The sequence below is a fragment of the Dermochelys coriacea genome, chromosome 4 (assembly GCF_009764565.3).
Source record: "Dermochelys coriacea isolate rDerCor1 chromosome 4, rDerCor1.pri.v4, whole genome shotgun sequence".
NCBI classification, from domain to species: Eukaryota; Metazoa; Chordata; order Testudines; family Dermochelyidae; genus Dermochelys; species Dermochelys coriacea.
Genome location: NC_050071.1, coordinates 94474680 through 94488858, shown reverse-complemented (window position 1 = coordinate 94488858; position 14179 = coordinate 94474680). Strand labels below are relative to the sequence as shown.

The 14179-nt window shown below is 40.5% G+C and overlaps 1 protein-coding gene across 1 annotated transcript in view; it reads right to left on the bottom strand.

Moving 5' to 3' along the window:
- Positions 1–13482, bottom strand: part of TEC (tec protein tyrosine kinase) — an 86883-nt gene extending 73401 nt beyond the window's left edge. Inside the window, 2 exon segments of the mRNA XM_038400499.2 lie at positions 2655–2837; positions 13343–13482. Of these exon segments, the coding sequence (XP_038256427.1) occupies positions 2655–2792 (138 nt within the window). The 5' untranslated portion in view covers positions 2793–2837; positions 13343–13482.
- Positions 13483–14179: the final 697 nt, after the last annotated feature.

The following is a 14179-nucleotide window of genomic DNA, read 5'->3' as shown; positions in this document are numbered from 1 at the left end:
TCACCTTTATTTTGAGCCAGAAGTTAACTGAGACAAGACATGCATGGTTAGGTAACTGTTCCTTTTGAAACCAAAGCCATGTGCACAGAAAATTGAGAGATTAATCCACATCCCAAGACAAGTACACCTATGAACTCTGTAGTCAATATAGTAATACAAATATACATCTGGGCCTTGATCCTCCACTATGTCTAAGCTCTGCTCTCTAGTGGAGAGTGGTGGCTGCTGGGATCTGCTTGCATCTCTCTGATCTTTGGCTGCATGCCCCAGCGGAAGTTAGAGCAGCAAAGGGCCTACTCTAAATTCTGCAACTGGTATAAACTTTGTAATACACTATTATCCAGTAGAGAATCAGGCACAGTGGCACTCTGCTCCACCATGCCCTGTTGTGCCTCTCCTTCCCCTTACACCCTGGATGGGGCATCTGACATAGGAGGCAAGAGAGCCACCTCCACCAACTTTCTGCAGGTGGAAGCACAGAAGGAATGTTCCACTGGCTATCGCCAGCCATTTAAGGCTAGTTTCTGCTGCTTAAACTGCACGAAGTGGTCTTAGTGGAGCAGAGAATCCAGCCTTTGATTTTGAGGACATTTTTGTCCATATCAGATGTAGGTTGTCTGATAAAAATTATTCTAGAGCTCACTTGAGGCTGAGAGAATTTGTCTATTCTGCAAAAATTACTTATTACTGACTGTAGCTAAATTGGTGTTCACAATGATTCAGCTACCAGTGTAGCGAAGAACAAGCTTGTGTTCTGCTTCATTTCAGTAACCATGATTAAATGAGTAGACCAATGTAAAGGAGAGAAAAATTTGGCTCATCTTGAGTTATTCACATCAAATACCGCTTTTCCTGTGATACAGCAGGGCCTGGGAGAGAGGAGACATATAAACCCTAGGATAATTAAGGTGTGGTTCCCTGTACACTAGGAAAGGTTACTACAGGTTAATTACAGGTTTCAGAGTAGCAGCCGTGTTAGTCTGTATTCACAAAAAGAAAAGGAGTACTTGTGGCACCTTAGAGACTAACAAATTTATTAGAGCATAAGCTTTCGTGAGCTACAGCTCAAAATGCATCCGATGAAGTGAGCTGTAGCTCACGAAAGCTTATACTCTAATAAATTTGTTAGTCTCTAAGGTGCCACAAGTACTCCTTTTCTTTTTACAGGTTAATTGGAGCACCTGTAACCAATTAAAGCAGTCAGGGATTGTGAGGAAGGAGAGAGGAGTGGAGTTTAGAGCTGTGTTGCTGAGATGTGAGAGACTAGAGAACCAGAGGAAGGGAGACTAAGAGTAACTCTACCGAAGAGGATAAGAAACCTGCAGGGATTGAGGCTCAGAATGAGGGGCAAACCAGACCCCTTTCCTCCTCTACCACTAACAGAGCCCTTAGTACCCCAAGAGCTGCAGCAAGGGGCAGTGTCCTTAACCCCCCCTTTCCCCACACACATCAAGAAAAGCTTGGAACCCAATATTGGCCGTTTTACCACATTCCTTACATTTACATGAGCTAAATTCAAAGGAAGTAAAGTCTGCAGACAAGGGGGAAAAGTCTACATGGGGTTGTACAGTAGATAAGGCCACAAGTAATTTTAATCCAGGCCTTTCCTAACTTTTTTGCAAAATGCTTGGTTTTTGCAATGTTATTTTAATGTAGTCTTTTGTGTATATAATAATGTATGAAGCAAACACAATGTTACTGCTGTAATGTAGTCTGACTGTATTCTCTGTCTCAGTGTATGCTACTGGTTCCTGTCTTTTTGGGTGTGTCTTTGCTGCAGTGTTAGCCTGGGTGTGAGCAGTCATACTGTAAAGTCATACCCAAGTTACTGTGTCCTCACAAGTTCTGTGCTCGACAATGTATGTCGCTAAGATTCTGGGGGTATAACCCATGGTTCTTTGTGCTGAATTCTATAGTTCTTTCACAGAGAACTCCGAGAACTTGTCAGTCCTTCTGGGCACAAAGTGGGAATTGTGGGAAGGCACTGGAGGAATATCAGCCCTTGAGTGATTTAGCTAGCATGCTCAGTGAAAAGTGGGCAGGTTACCAGCCTGATCAAAGGCAGAAGCCAGGCTCTAACCCTTATCCTGAACAGCGTCTGCTAGCCCAGGTTGAAAACACCACCTAATTCAGGTGAGAGGTTTTTATGTGTGCATGGGGGGTTGGAGGGAGTATTTGCATGAGTGCCTATACTAACTCTGCAAAGAAGACATGTGGGAGTTTGAGGCTCAACAGGGGTTGTAGCACTCAACAGAGGTTGTAGTGTCCTGTAGGAAATGGGGTACCTTTAAACTTCCTGCTGTAACTTAAGCCTTTCTAACACAGTACTCAGGAGCCTGAGATTATCATCCTGGTTTAAGTATTTCTCAGAAAGTGATATTAAAATCATTTTATGGATTAATAGTTGACAGAGACTTTGATTAGATCCTTGTTTACACTTGTTTTTGAATGGATTGATCATTTAAGTCTCCATAAATCTGTGCTATCCATTAGGGAAGTGATGTATTATGCCCATGCAGTAGCACCCACAGCCATCACATCTCCCAGAACAGAAAAGGTGCAATATATTACAGGAAGAAAACCATTAATACAAAAAAGCAAGTCTTTTCTCAAAGAAGAACAAAGACAATGGAATATAAAACCTTATCTCCTACCTCTGCTCGACCTTCATAGTATGTCAACATTGATTCTGTAAGCACGAAAAGCCTTTCTTTGTAATTTAAGGGAGAAGTCCTCTTCTTCTGTTGTGATCTTTTAATCAGAACCTCCTCTAAGATAGGGTTCACATTCATTTCGGCCACTTGATATCTCGGTTTCCAGCCATTGAATATCAAATCCTGTAGGGGGGGGAAGAGAGCTTTACTATACTATATTAGATTTTTGGGGGAAAAAGAGGCCTATAGATTAATATAGGTGTTTGTATTGTTGCATTGAAAAGGGATGGTGCTCTCAAGTGAAGCTACCTGAAAACTTTTTGGAAAATATAACTCGGATCCAACATCCTGGAAATTAACAAAAGTTAACTATTAGACAGGAATGTTCAAACGCTGTTCAACTGAGGGCTACATTGGCACATTGCCAGGAGCCTGAGGGCTGTACCTGACTGATTAAAAAATTAAGTTCATTGCAGCACCCCATATCTTGTGTATGGATACCATATGGATCAAAATAGAGTATCACATGCTTAGATCTACAGTCTCCATGAGCCACAATTCTATATTCACTCTGAGGCTAGCCCTGAGTTTTATTTAAAATTTGGACTGTACATCAGAGACTGTTAATCAGCCCAGGCTGGTGTAAGAGATCATATGCAGAGGATTGGTGTGTGCTAGAGACCTTACTGATATGTTATCTCTAAACTCCCCATAAACCTTGAGAAATACTTCAGATAAATAACCATTTAAAACTGTTGCACAATAAGAAGTCTATATGAATAACAGTTCCTTCCTACTGTAAGGCTGGTCATGACAGTTTCAGCAGTTGGAAAAAAAATCTTTCATGCTCATAACTTTATTTTTATAACTCTCTCATGGTTCATATTTTTTAATAGACATCATGAATTCAACAGGAAACTATTGTTCAGAGGCAGGAATTCATGATGGGGATACAAAGCAAAAGAAAAGTGGCACAATCGGTACCAATTCGTTCCAACATTTATTTTAGATACACTGGGCCACATTTTCAAAATGGCCTCCATTTGTGCACATGTAATTTTGCACATCACTTGTATGCATAAATGGTAATATACAAAAAGTGAATATGCATCAATTGAGATCATGTTTTGAAAATTCACCTCAAATGATATTGGACAAGATTTTCAGAAATGATAAGTGATTTGGGGTACATCAATTTTTGGGTGTCCAATTTCAGAAAGTGCCAAGTACCTGGTTCTCATAATCGGGCCCCTTTAAAAAGTGTGTCAAATTGGGCACCTAACAATTGGGGCACTCAGAAGTGCTAGTCAGCTTTTGAAAATCCTTGTCAGTGAACTCGCACAGCCTTTATGTAGATATCAGACCTGTTTAATAGTCTTCCCACTGTAAATTGGTACCAATCAGATGGAGTTGTGGGTGTTCAATATCTCTGGAAGTTGGGTCTTCAATGTCTCAAGTTGAGCACCCCAAAATTAAAGCACCCAATATTAGTGGACATGTTTGAAAATTTGGGCCAAAATGTCTTGTGAAGACTAAGATTGAAAATGAGGCACTAGTGACTGGAAATGTCAAAGTTTGGGAAAAAAAACAAGCTCTAGGCAAATACTGAAAGTTCCCCAAATCAACAAGTGAGAATTTTTCCCTTCCACCTATAAACGGGTGTCTTCAGCTTTCTAAAGGTTCTAATTTATGCTGTTGTTTATCATGTGCCTGGAGGCAAAGGCCTTCCCATTAATGAGAAAGGGAGTTCAGTGTCCAAGTCCATTAGCACATCATTGTACAATTGAATGTTTCAAAATTCATTCAGGAAATGTATGTATGTTTGTCCTTATAAATTCTTGGTGGACTATACAGATATAGAATGGATAAAATGACCAATCTCTCAATACTGTGCTAAAAATATTCAAAAAGCTACAAACCCTCTCATTACATTATAATAATGAATTTTAAACAAATTTGGGTGCCTTCTGTGTCACTGCCCAGTCCACCTTTTGCTTTAGTCTCCATCTAGACCCAAATAGTTAAACAATTTTTAAAATTTATTAATGTTACATTTATGGTGACAGCATGTGAAATTATAACCTTCACCTCTTCTACTAGTCTGGTCCTGTCACTGAGTGCCCCTTCTTGTTTGTGTTACCAGCTCTCTTACCTCCTTCCCCATACATTTACCTGCACAAATATAGATTCATTCACAGCAGCTATTCCATCCTCTCAAGTACTGTATATTTGTACATCTACTATAAAATTAGTCCAGCGTTTACATGTAAATTTAAACTATGAAAAGATTAGAATTTACATCTAAAAGGTGATAAAAGTTGAAGTGGTACTTCTTATAAATATATAGCTGACTAAAGAGTAACAAGAACTTTCTCCTTCTCTCACTCATGCATGCACAGGCATATATATGAAAAATAAGTGTGTGTGTGTGTGTGTGTGTGTGTGTGTATACATACATATACACCCACACTTCATTTTGCTGATCATTTGATAAAACTGCTTTCCTGTGGTGAAGAAAGATTTGTTATAGCTAGTACTCATCTTATCTGCTCACATCACTTACTCAGGCAACAAATTTGGGGATCAGTTTGACACTCCTTTTTTAAAAAAAAAGATCATACGGAGTTGATAGGAGAAGGATAGGTAAGAAAATACAAATTCTTCAATGACTTAAAAAATATTCAGTGCTGACTGCAGTCCATCTTAAAATATTCCTGTCTACAATTTCTTCCTCCTTTTCCCAATTTCAGTGTGTGTGTCTCTCTCTCACCCCCATTGTGTTCTGTTAAACTAATTGCTGTTCCAGATGGCAGGTGAAAGTGATATCAATCAATATTTGCCTCAATTTGTAATCCCATATTTCTATTCTGCTTTAAGCATTTAAAACCTACAGAGGCATGTAAAACAAAAGCAAAATTAACTGGGATTTCAAAACTGGTGATTTCTAGAAAAATCTCATTTCATTGCCAGCCATCACTAAATCAAAACTGTCCTAAACCACAAAAAATACTTTAAACAAAAAGACAATGCATTTTAAAAAAAAATCAGTCACTATAAACACTGTGAAAACACAATACCCGTTTGCTACTGGTGATTATTTACACTGAAACATTGTTTAATGCACACCCCTATAATTAGGAACCAACTCCCCATTTCACATAATTCTAACAACATATTACTATTTGAGGAGCTTAGCAGGATCTATTGTAGAATCTATAGCTGATTACATAACTGTACATTTTTCAGGCAGCGGGGGCTTTTTATCCACAACTTCCACTCCTAAAAATGAGTCAACATAACTAAACCCTCACACATTGTTTTTAAAACTTTCCTTTTCAGAATAGTAATAGCTCTTAGAAGAATCCAATACAATCTAACTTACCTGTAAGGAACCAAAATATCAATATCTGTGCTTCATCACTGCAGGTTTTGATTCTTCCTTCTGCAACTTCGTCCAAACATTCTACTACTTATTAAATCATTATTTAGAAACTGAAACTGCCCTCCATTGACACATCACTCATCTTGTTCCAGCCAGTTGTGAGTTTCAGGTTGCTACCCTTCCAGATTTTCACAATACCTGTTGTCAAGGATCTATCCCAGTTCTTGCAGGCCTATCTCACATGGTAGCAATTATAATCTAATTTGCAGAATTGGTGAGTACCCATAACTACCATAGAAGTCAGTGGGAGTTGCAGTGCTCAGCACCTCTGAAAAATCAAGCCATTTATACCTGCCAGCTTTATTTTAGGTGTCAAAACTTTGTGTCAATATGCAATGAGTCAATTTTACATGAGGCAGACATGCAAGTGTACTGGCATGGCATCACAACATGCTTATTTGGTTCCTCATAACAAATACCAATAGGTGAGAACCTTGCTCCTAAATCTGTCTATATACATGTTAAATACTATTATACAGCACTTGTCATCTGTAGAGATCAAAGCTCTTTACAAAGATGCATATCAGCATTCCCCTTTTCCAGATGGGGAAAAGACATGGAGAGAGTGAGTAATCTGACTAGTGCCATGTTATGAGTCAGAAGTAGAGCTGGTCCTGGAACCCAGATCTCCTACTCCCATTCCCAACCACTGAATTGTAGTCTCTCATTGAAACAATTACTCACTGTAAGTTTGGTGATGAAATTTCAAGCCTTTATACCTTCAAAATATTTGAAGAAATATTTTCCAGCTTTAATGTTAAGCTTCATAGGGATGATAAGCATTTCAGAGTGGATGTTCCAATAAATAGCAAGGGGATAAGGCAGCCAAGTCTGGCCTGCACCTTTTTACATCTAAATAATGTCCTACTGGATTTTCACTTCTTGATGAACCATACAGATGTTTGTGCAAGATGAAATCTGACAGAATGGTTCAGAAAAACAGTGGAAATAAACCTTCCACCAACAATCTCAAATGTTACCGGAAATATGTTTGACACAAATCTGAATGTCATTAGCCAGAATAGCAAAACAAAAAATAAAACCCAACTAAACTCTCTATTTTTTCCAAGTTTTGACTCCACCTTAGGTATGATAACATCTATCAGATAGGTTTCATGTTAGTCTGTATCAGCAAAAACAATGAGGAGTACTTGTGGCACCTTAGAGACTAACATGTATTTGGGCATAAGCTTTTATGGGCTAAAACCCACTTCCTCAGATGCATGGAGTAGAAAATACAGTAAGCAGATAGATACACACAGTACATGAAAAGATGGGAGTTGCCTTACCAAGTGGGGGTGTGGTCAGTGCTAATGAGACAATTCAATTAAAGTGGAAGTGGGCTACTCTCAACAGGAGGAAAAAATCACTTTTGTAGAGGTAATGAGGCCAATGTAATCAGGGTGGCCCATTTCAAACAGTTGACAAGAAGGTGTGAATAACAGTAGGAGGAAATTAGCATGGGGAAATTAGTTTTTGTAGTGACCCATCCACTCCCAGTCTTTATTCAGGCCTAATTTGATGGTGTCCATCAAATTGCAAATTTTCAAATTAATTCCAGTTCTGCAGTTTCTCACTGAAGTCTGGTTTTGAAGGTTTTTGGGGGTTTTTTTGGTTGAGAAATTGTCACTTTTAAATCTGAGTCTCCAGGGAGATTGAAGTGTTCTCCGACTGGTTTTTGAATGTTTGAATACTTGATGTCTGATTTGTGTCCATTTACACTTTTACGTAGAGACTATCCAGTTTGGCCAATGTACATGGCAGAGGGGCATTGCTGGCACATGATGGCATATATCACATTAGTAGATGTGCAGGTGAACAAACCCCTGATGGTGTGACTGATGAGGCTAGGTCCTTTGATGTCCCTTGACTAGATATGCGGACAGAGCTGGCAACGCGGTTTGTTGCAGGGATAGGTTCCTGGATTAGTGTTTTGGTTTTTTTGTTGTTGTGTGGTGTGTAGTTGCTGGTGAGTATTTGCTTCAGGTTGGGGGGCTGACTGTAAGTGAGGACTGGTCTGTCTCCCAAGGTCTGTGAGAGTGATGGATCGTCCTTTAGAATAGGTTGTAGATCCGTAATGATGTGCTGGAGAGGTTTTAGTTGGGGGCTGTAGGTGATGACTAGTGGTGTTCTGTTACTTTCTTTGTTGGACCTGTCCTTTAGTAGGTGACTTCTGGGTACCCTTCTGGCTGCCAATCTGTTTCTTCACTTCACCAGGTGGGTATTGTAGTTTTTAAGAACGCTTGATAGAGATCCTGTAGGTGTTTGTCCCTGTCTGAGGGGTTGGAGCAAATGTGTTTGTATCTTGGAGCCTGGCTGTAGACAATGGATCGTGTGATGTGGTCTGGATGAAAGCTGGAGACAAGTAGGTAAGTATAGCAGTCAATAGGTTTCTGGTATAGGATGGTGCTTATGTGACCATCACTTATTTGCACTGTAGTGTCCAGGAAGTGGATCTCTTGTATGGACTGGTCCTGCGTCCAGCCAACTGGCTGCAGTTGATGGTGGGGATTTAGAGACTAAATTTGTTAGTCTCTAAGGTGCCACAAGTACTGCTCATTATTTAATCTGGTAATTCATGTTCTGTGGAGCAAAGCCACTATGCTTAACTGATGAGCTCCCATCCAGAAACTGTTTTTTAAATCTCTTCTCCTCCTATCCTGCAAAACTGTTCTTCTCCAAGCTTTGTTTTGCCAGTCAGATAAATGAATTGCTTGAAAGTACCATCAGTCTGGGACTGCTGTTAACATTATACACGTATTTAGCCTATTATGTAAACTTCCCTTCTTCAATTTCACAGACAGCTGCAGCGGCACAGGAGCTAGCAAACAGAGCTGTAAACAGGGGAGTTTGAGTGGGAGTTTGTATTGTGGTGCTTGTTTGGGGTTTGCTTTTGCTGGGGGGGTGGTCTTTTTGGTGTGTCTTGTGTTTCCCAGATTAACAGGATTTAGGTGGGAAGGCGATGACAGATACAGAGGCAGCTGTGGGAGTGAGTCCTGTAGTGGAAGACACATTGAGGATGACTGGATGTGGAAGCTGTGGTATGTACATGATCCTGGAGGGGGGAACCGGTAAGAGTTTTTTCTGCATGAAATGTCGTCTGATAGAGCTGTTGGAGGAAAAGATCCGAGGTTTGGAGATGCAGGTGGAAAGTCTGGTTGAGTTTAGGAAGGGGTTTGAGCAGATGATGGAGCAAAGATATGAGGTATCTGAAGGGAAAAGCTCAGACTCACAGATAGAAGCAGGGCTGGGGAATTTTGAGGGGAGACTGGGTGAGGAAAGTGGTCAGTGGAAGCATGTGACTAAAAGACCCAGGCAGAGGAAAAGACGGGCTAGTGAAGGAGAAATAGAGTTTAGGAATAGGTTTGCAGAGTTGGAAAATGAAGAAGGGGCTCAGCAGGTACTTGTTGAAGGTGGAAGGGTAAGGAAGAAGAGAAGAGAGACTAGTACTATAGGAAAAGCGGAAGAGTCAAGGGAGACTACACCAAATATGAGCCCCAGGAGGATACAGGATGGGTTGAAGAGGATTATAAGGGAAAATAGGAATGGCAAGAACTTGCAGCCAGAGGGAACAGGGGAGAGACTGGAGAATAGCACCTTCACCAGGAAAAGGCAGTTCTATGTGATAGGGGACTCTTTATTGAGAAGTCCCCATCTATTTAACTTAATAAAGAATATTATGGGGTAACTTGGTCATAGTTTATAAGTACCTGAATGGGGGACAAAAATTCCATAATAAAGGGTTCCTCAGTCTAGCAGACAAAGGACTGATTAGATCCAACAGCTGGAAGTTGAAGCTAAATTAATTCAGACAAAAAATAAGGTGCAAATTTTTAACAAGGATAAATAACAATTGGAATAAACTACCAAAGGTTGTAGTAGATTTCCCCCCCCCCATCACTGGCAATTTTTTTAAAATCTAGATTGGATTTTCTTCCAGAAGATAATTCTCTAGTTCAAAAAGGAATTGATTCAAGCCAGTCCTATGGCCTGTGTTATGCAGGAAGTCATGTCAGATAATCAAAATGGTTCCTTCTAGCCTTAAAATGAATAAATGATTTAAAATAGCTGGATCTCCCACACAAAATTATAATCTACAGTTATTCAGAGTCTAAACAATCTATCCAATTTTTAGTTGTTTCAACGATTTACTAATGAAATATCATCCAGATGCATGGATGAAAAACAAGATAATGCCAGGAACTTCCTCTATTCACACAACTTAGTATAAATGCGTAAGAAGCAAGAAATGCAAAAGGACATTAAATTTCTCTCTGTCATTTTTAAGATAATTATTTCTCTCCCCCTTAACCAGAAAATATTTTATTAGATAAAACTGGCATTGCCTCAATCTGGTGTTCAAGAACTAGATAGTTTATTGACATTGGCCCTAAAAGGATCTCTGGAGGGGGAAAAAGGGCACTCTGGCTGGCATAGATGACCCCCATCAAAGAGCCGTCTTTTCTCCTCAAGTACCTAGATAGTTGGGTGGTACAATATGATTACCATGAGCAACCTCAATAAGGATGTAGACCCTATCTACATTCAGGAATTCCTCTCTAGGCCTCATTTCAATAGACCTCTCACTTTTTAGGGATTCTGCCATCATGCTCTTCGCTGTATTGGTCTCTACAGTGAGGAACTATAATCTTCCTTGATACCCATCTCAGTCCATCCCACCCTACTTTCAAGAAACCCCTGAAATTGTTTTCTTTTCCAAATGCATGTTTTATTCTCACTACTGTCAGCCCTTGTGTGTAGAACCTCCTCTTTTCGTCTAGTCCTGTTGTAAAACCAACCCTTATTATTTGTCATGGTTTTAGTTTTGGGTAAAGCTTTATATGGCATGGTATTTTTTTCTGCTTTTATTATCCTTACTGTAAATAATTGTCTGACGGGCTTAGTCTGAGGCAGAGGGTGACTTTTAATTCCCAGCATGAAAGGGCGATAATCAAATAAATACCAATCACTGCTATTTGGTTCCTGTTTTATCAAAAAAGACAGAAATGACATACACATTCCAGCTGACTCTCTGCTTTCCCACTCTGCCAAATATAATTTTTCACTTTTTTATATTTCTAGTCTAAAATGTGTATAAAAACCGAGTGGGGGGGGGGGAGAACAGGCTATGAGAAGGATACCCTGAGGTGGAAATGTGTATTTATTGAACAATAGGTTTTATATGAAGTTTTGAGGCCAAATTCAGCATTGATAAAGCAGGTGCAATTCTATTGACTTCCAGAGGGTTGTCCAATTACACAACCAATTAATTTGGCCCCAAATGTATACAGGGCCCATTGGGATGAAGAGAAGAGGGCCAAATTTTGGTCCCTTTGTTGTCAGTGGCAGCTCTGTCACTTAATTCAGTGGGATAAGGATCTGGTCTCTTGTATTACATAAAATACTACATGTAGCAGCATGCCATGGTTGTTGACAGCTTATACAATGTGACTCTATTGGACCACTTTGTCCATAGGTTTTTAAGAAAAGTATATACTAGAACTAAACCCTAGGATATAAACACCCCATATTTTGGGACTACTTGAATCAACAGTTATTGTTTGTGCCCTTCTACATAGTAATGAAAATATATATGCCACAGATGCAAACCATACAGCAGCTCTTAGTAAAGTCATGTGCATTCCTCAAAACGTCCAGACAGGAAAATCAGGCCTTTTTCATCACAACAGCCCTTAATATATTATTGTCTTGATATTTCTTCCATGTTATCTGGTTCTCATTTCTGCAGCACAGCTAATTTTTTTGTGTGTTTACATGCTAACGTTGAAACTTTTGTACAAACAAATGCATGCTATAGCATTTTTAAACTAAGGCTTAAATTTCAGCAGTGAGAAAAGAGGGGTGACCAGAGAAAATAAAGGAAAATGAAAACAGCAAAACAAGTAAGACCTCACTGGCTAATAGAAGTTAGGCATCTTTTCACAATCACTGTCTGGACAGTATGAAGTACAAAGTTGCATTGTCTTACACAAGACATTTTCTTTAGATTTGAAGATACAAATATCTGCATAAAAAGTAAAGCATTTTACAGCTTATTGTGTTTACATGGTTAATTTTATAAACAATTTACATTGACGAATCCTAAAACTACACACTTTAGTCATTTTAATCACTTTTTATGTAGATTTTTAAAAAAATCGTGTTTCCAAAAGATTCTACAATGATGTTGGTTCGTTCTTAGTTACTTGATAAAAATCACAAGATAAAATAATATCATGACATCTCACCCACTGACTACAATGTTGTTGCAGGGCAAGACTGTTAATCAGTTCTATCTTATTTCCATTTTTAGCCATTGCAAACAACCATCCAAGTCTGATTTCTTAAAAAATTAAAAATACACTGTATTTGTTGGGTGTATATTAGGTAATATAACAGACAATGCACAACACTGTGATTGCGGAGGGTGTTGCAGTGAGACAAATTTAAAATGCATAGATAAAACCTTTCATCTACATTATCCCAATTTGTGAAAGGAGTGTTACCCTTATCAGAAACAGCAAACTCTGTTGATATTGCTCGCTTATGAAATGATCATGAAAGTCTATCAGGCCAGGCAGATAATTTACCTGTCTGCCTTTTTCCACTGACTGGTGGAATATATAACTTATTTTACTTATTTGTTTATTCCCTTGTCCCCCTGGGGGAGGAGGGAGAGAGCACATTAACAGCTAAAATGAACTGTTATTTCAGATGAATCTATCACCGCAGTATCTAGGCGCATTCTACACGGTATGAATTGGGACCAATTACCCCTACCTTAGCCCTCCTGGATATGGCTCAGCCATCAATCAGCCTTGGTGTCACAGGTGCCCCAAGCCGGAAAGAGAGAAACCTCTAGGTAAGAAAAGGAGCACTTGCGGCACCTTAGAGACTAACACATTTATTTGAGCATAAGCTTTCGTGAGCTACAGCTCACTTCATCGGATGCATTTGAGCTGTAGCTCACGAAAGCTTATGCTCAAATAAATGTGTTAGTCTCTAAGGTGCCACAAGTCCTCCTTTTCTTTTTGCGGATACAGACTAACACGGCTGCTACTCTGAAACCACTAGGTAAGAGAAGCACGCACGCTGGGAGTTGCCTCGGCAGAACTATTTCTTCCTTGTTAGAGCAGCTCCCCCAGGGGACGCTTCCCCCACCTAAGCCCCCCACCTCGCTGCCACCCCCTGTACCAGCAGGTGGGAAAAGAGGAGCCGCCCAACCCAGCAGCGATCGCGACCGTACCTGCGATCGCGGCTTGAGCCGAGCGCTGCTGCTGGAAGAAGCGGAGCCCTGGAACCGCCGTTGCGGAGCGAGATTGTCTTGAAGCCGAGCCCTCCCGGGGGAAGGGCCCCACTTAGATGGCCGCCCCCCCTCTCTTCCTCCTCCCACTGCCCCGCCGGAGAGCGGAACCCGGCAGCCCAGCCCCCTAGTGGGGCTTATGTACTTTCATTTTACAAGGCGGCTACGCTGAGGAAAAGGAAGCTGCAAGTTTTTCCTATATCCTGCGCGCAGTGCGGCCGCCTCGGCCAAGTTTTCCGCTCTGCCCTTTGGATTGACTCACGAACCACCGGTGAGTGGCTATGGTGGGACAGACCAATGATCCATCTAGCCCAGTATCCTGTCTTCTGACAGTGGCTGGTGCCACCATGCTTCAGAGGGAATGAACAGGGCAATTATCAAGTGATCCATGCCTCGGCATCCAGTCCCAGCTTCTGGCAGTCGGAGGTTTCAAGACACCCAGAGCATGGGATTGTGTCCCTGACGATTTTAGCTAAAGCCTTGGACGGATTTATCCTCTATGGACTCGTGTGAATCTTTTTGATACTAGGGTTCAGAGTAGCCGCCGTGTTAGTCTGTATTCGCAAAAAGAAAAGGAGGACTTGTGGCACCTTAGAGACTAACACATTTATTAGAGCATAAGCTTTCGTGAGCTACAGCTACAGCTCACGAAAGCTTATGCTCTAATAAATGTGTTAGTCTCTAAGGTGCCACAAGTCCTCCTTTTACTAACAAATTTATTAGAGCATAAGCTTTCGTGAGCTGCAGCTCACTAAGTGAGCTGTAGCTCACGAAAGCTTA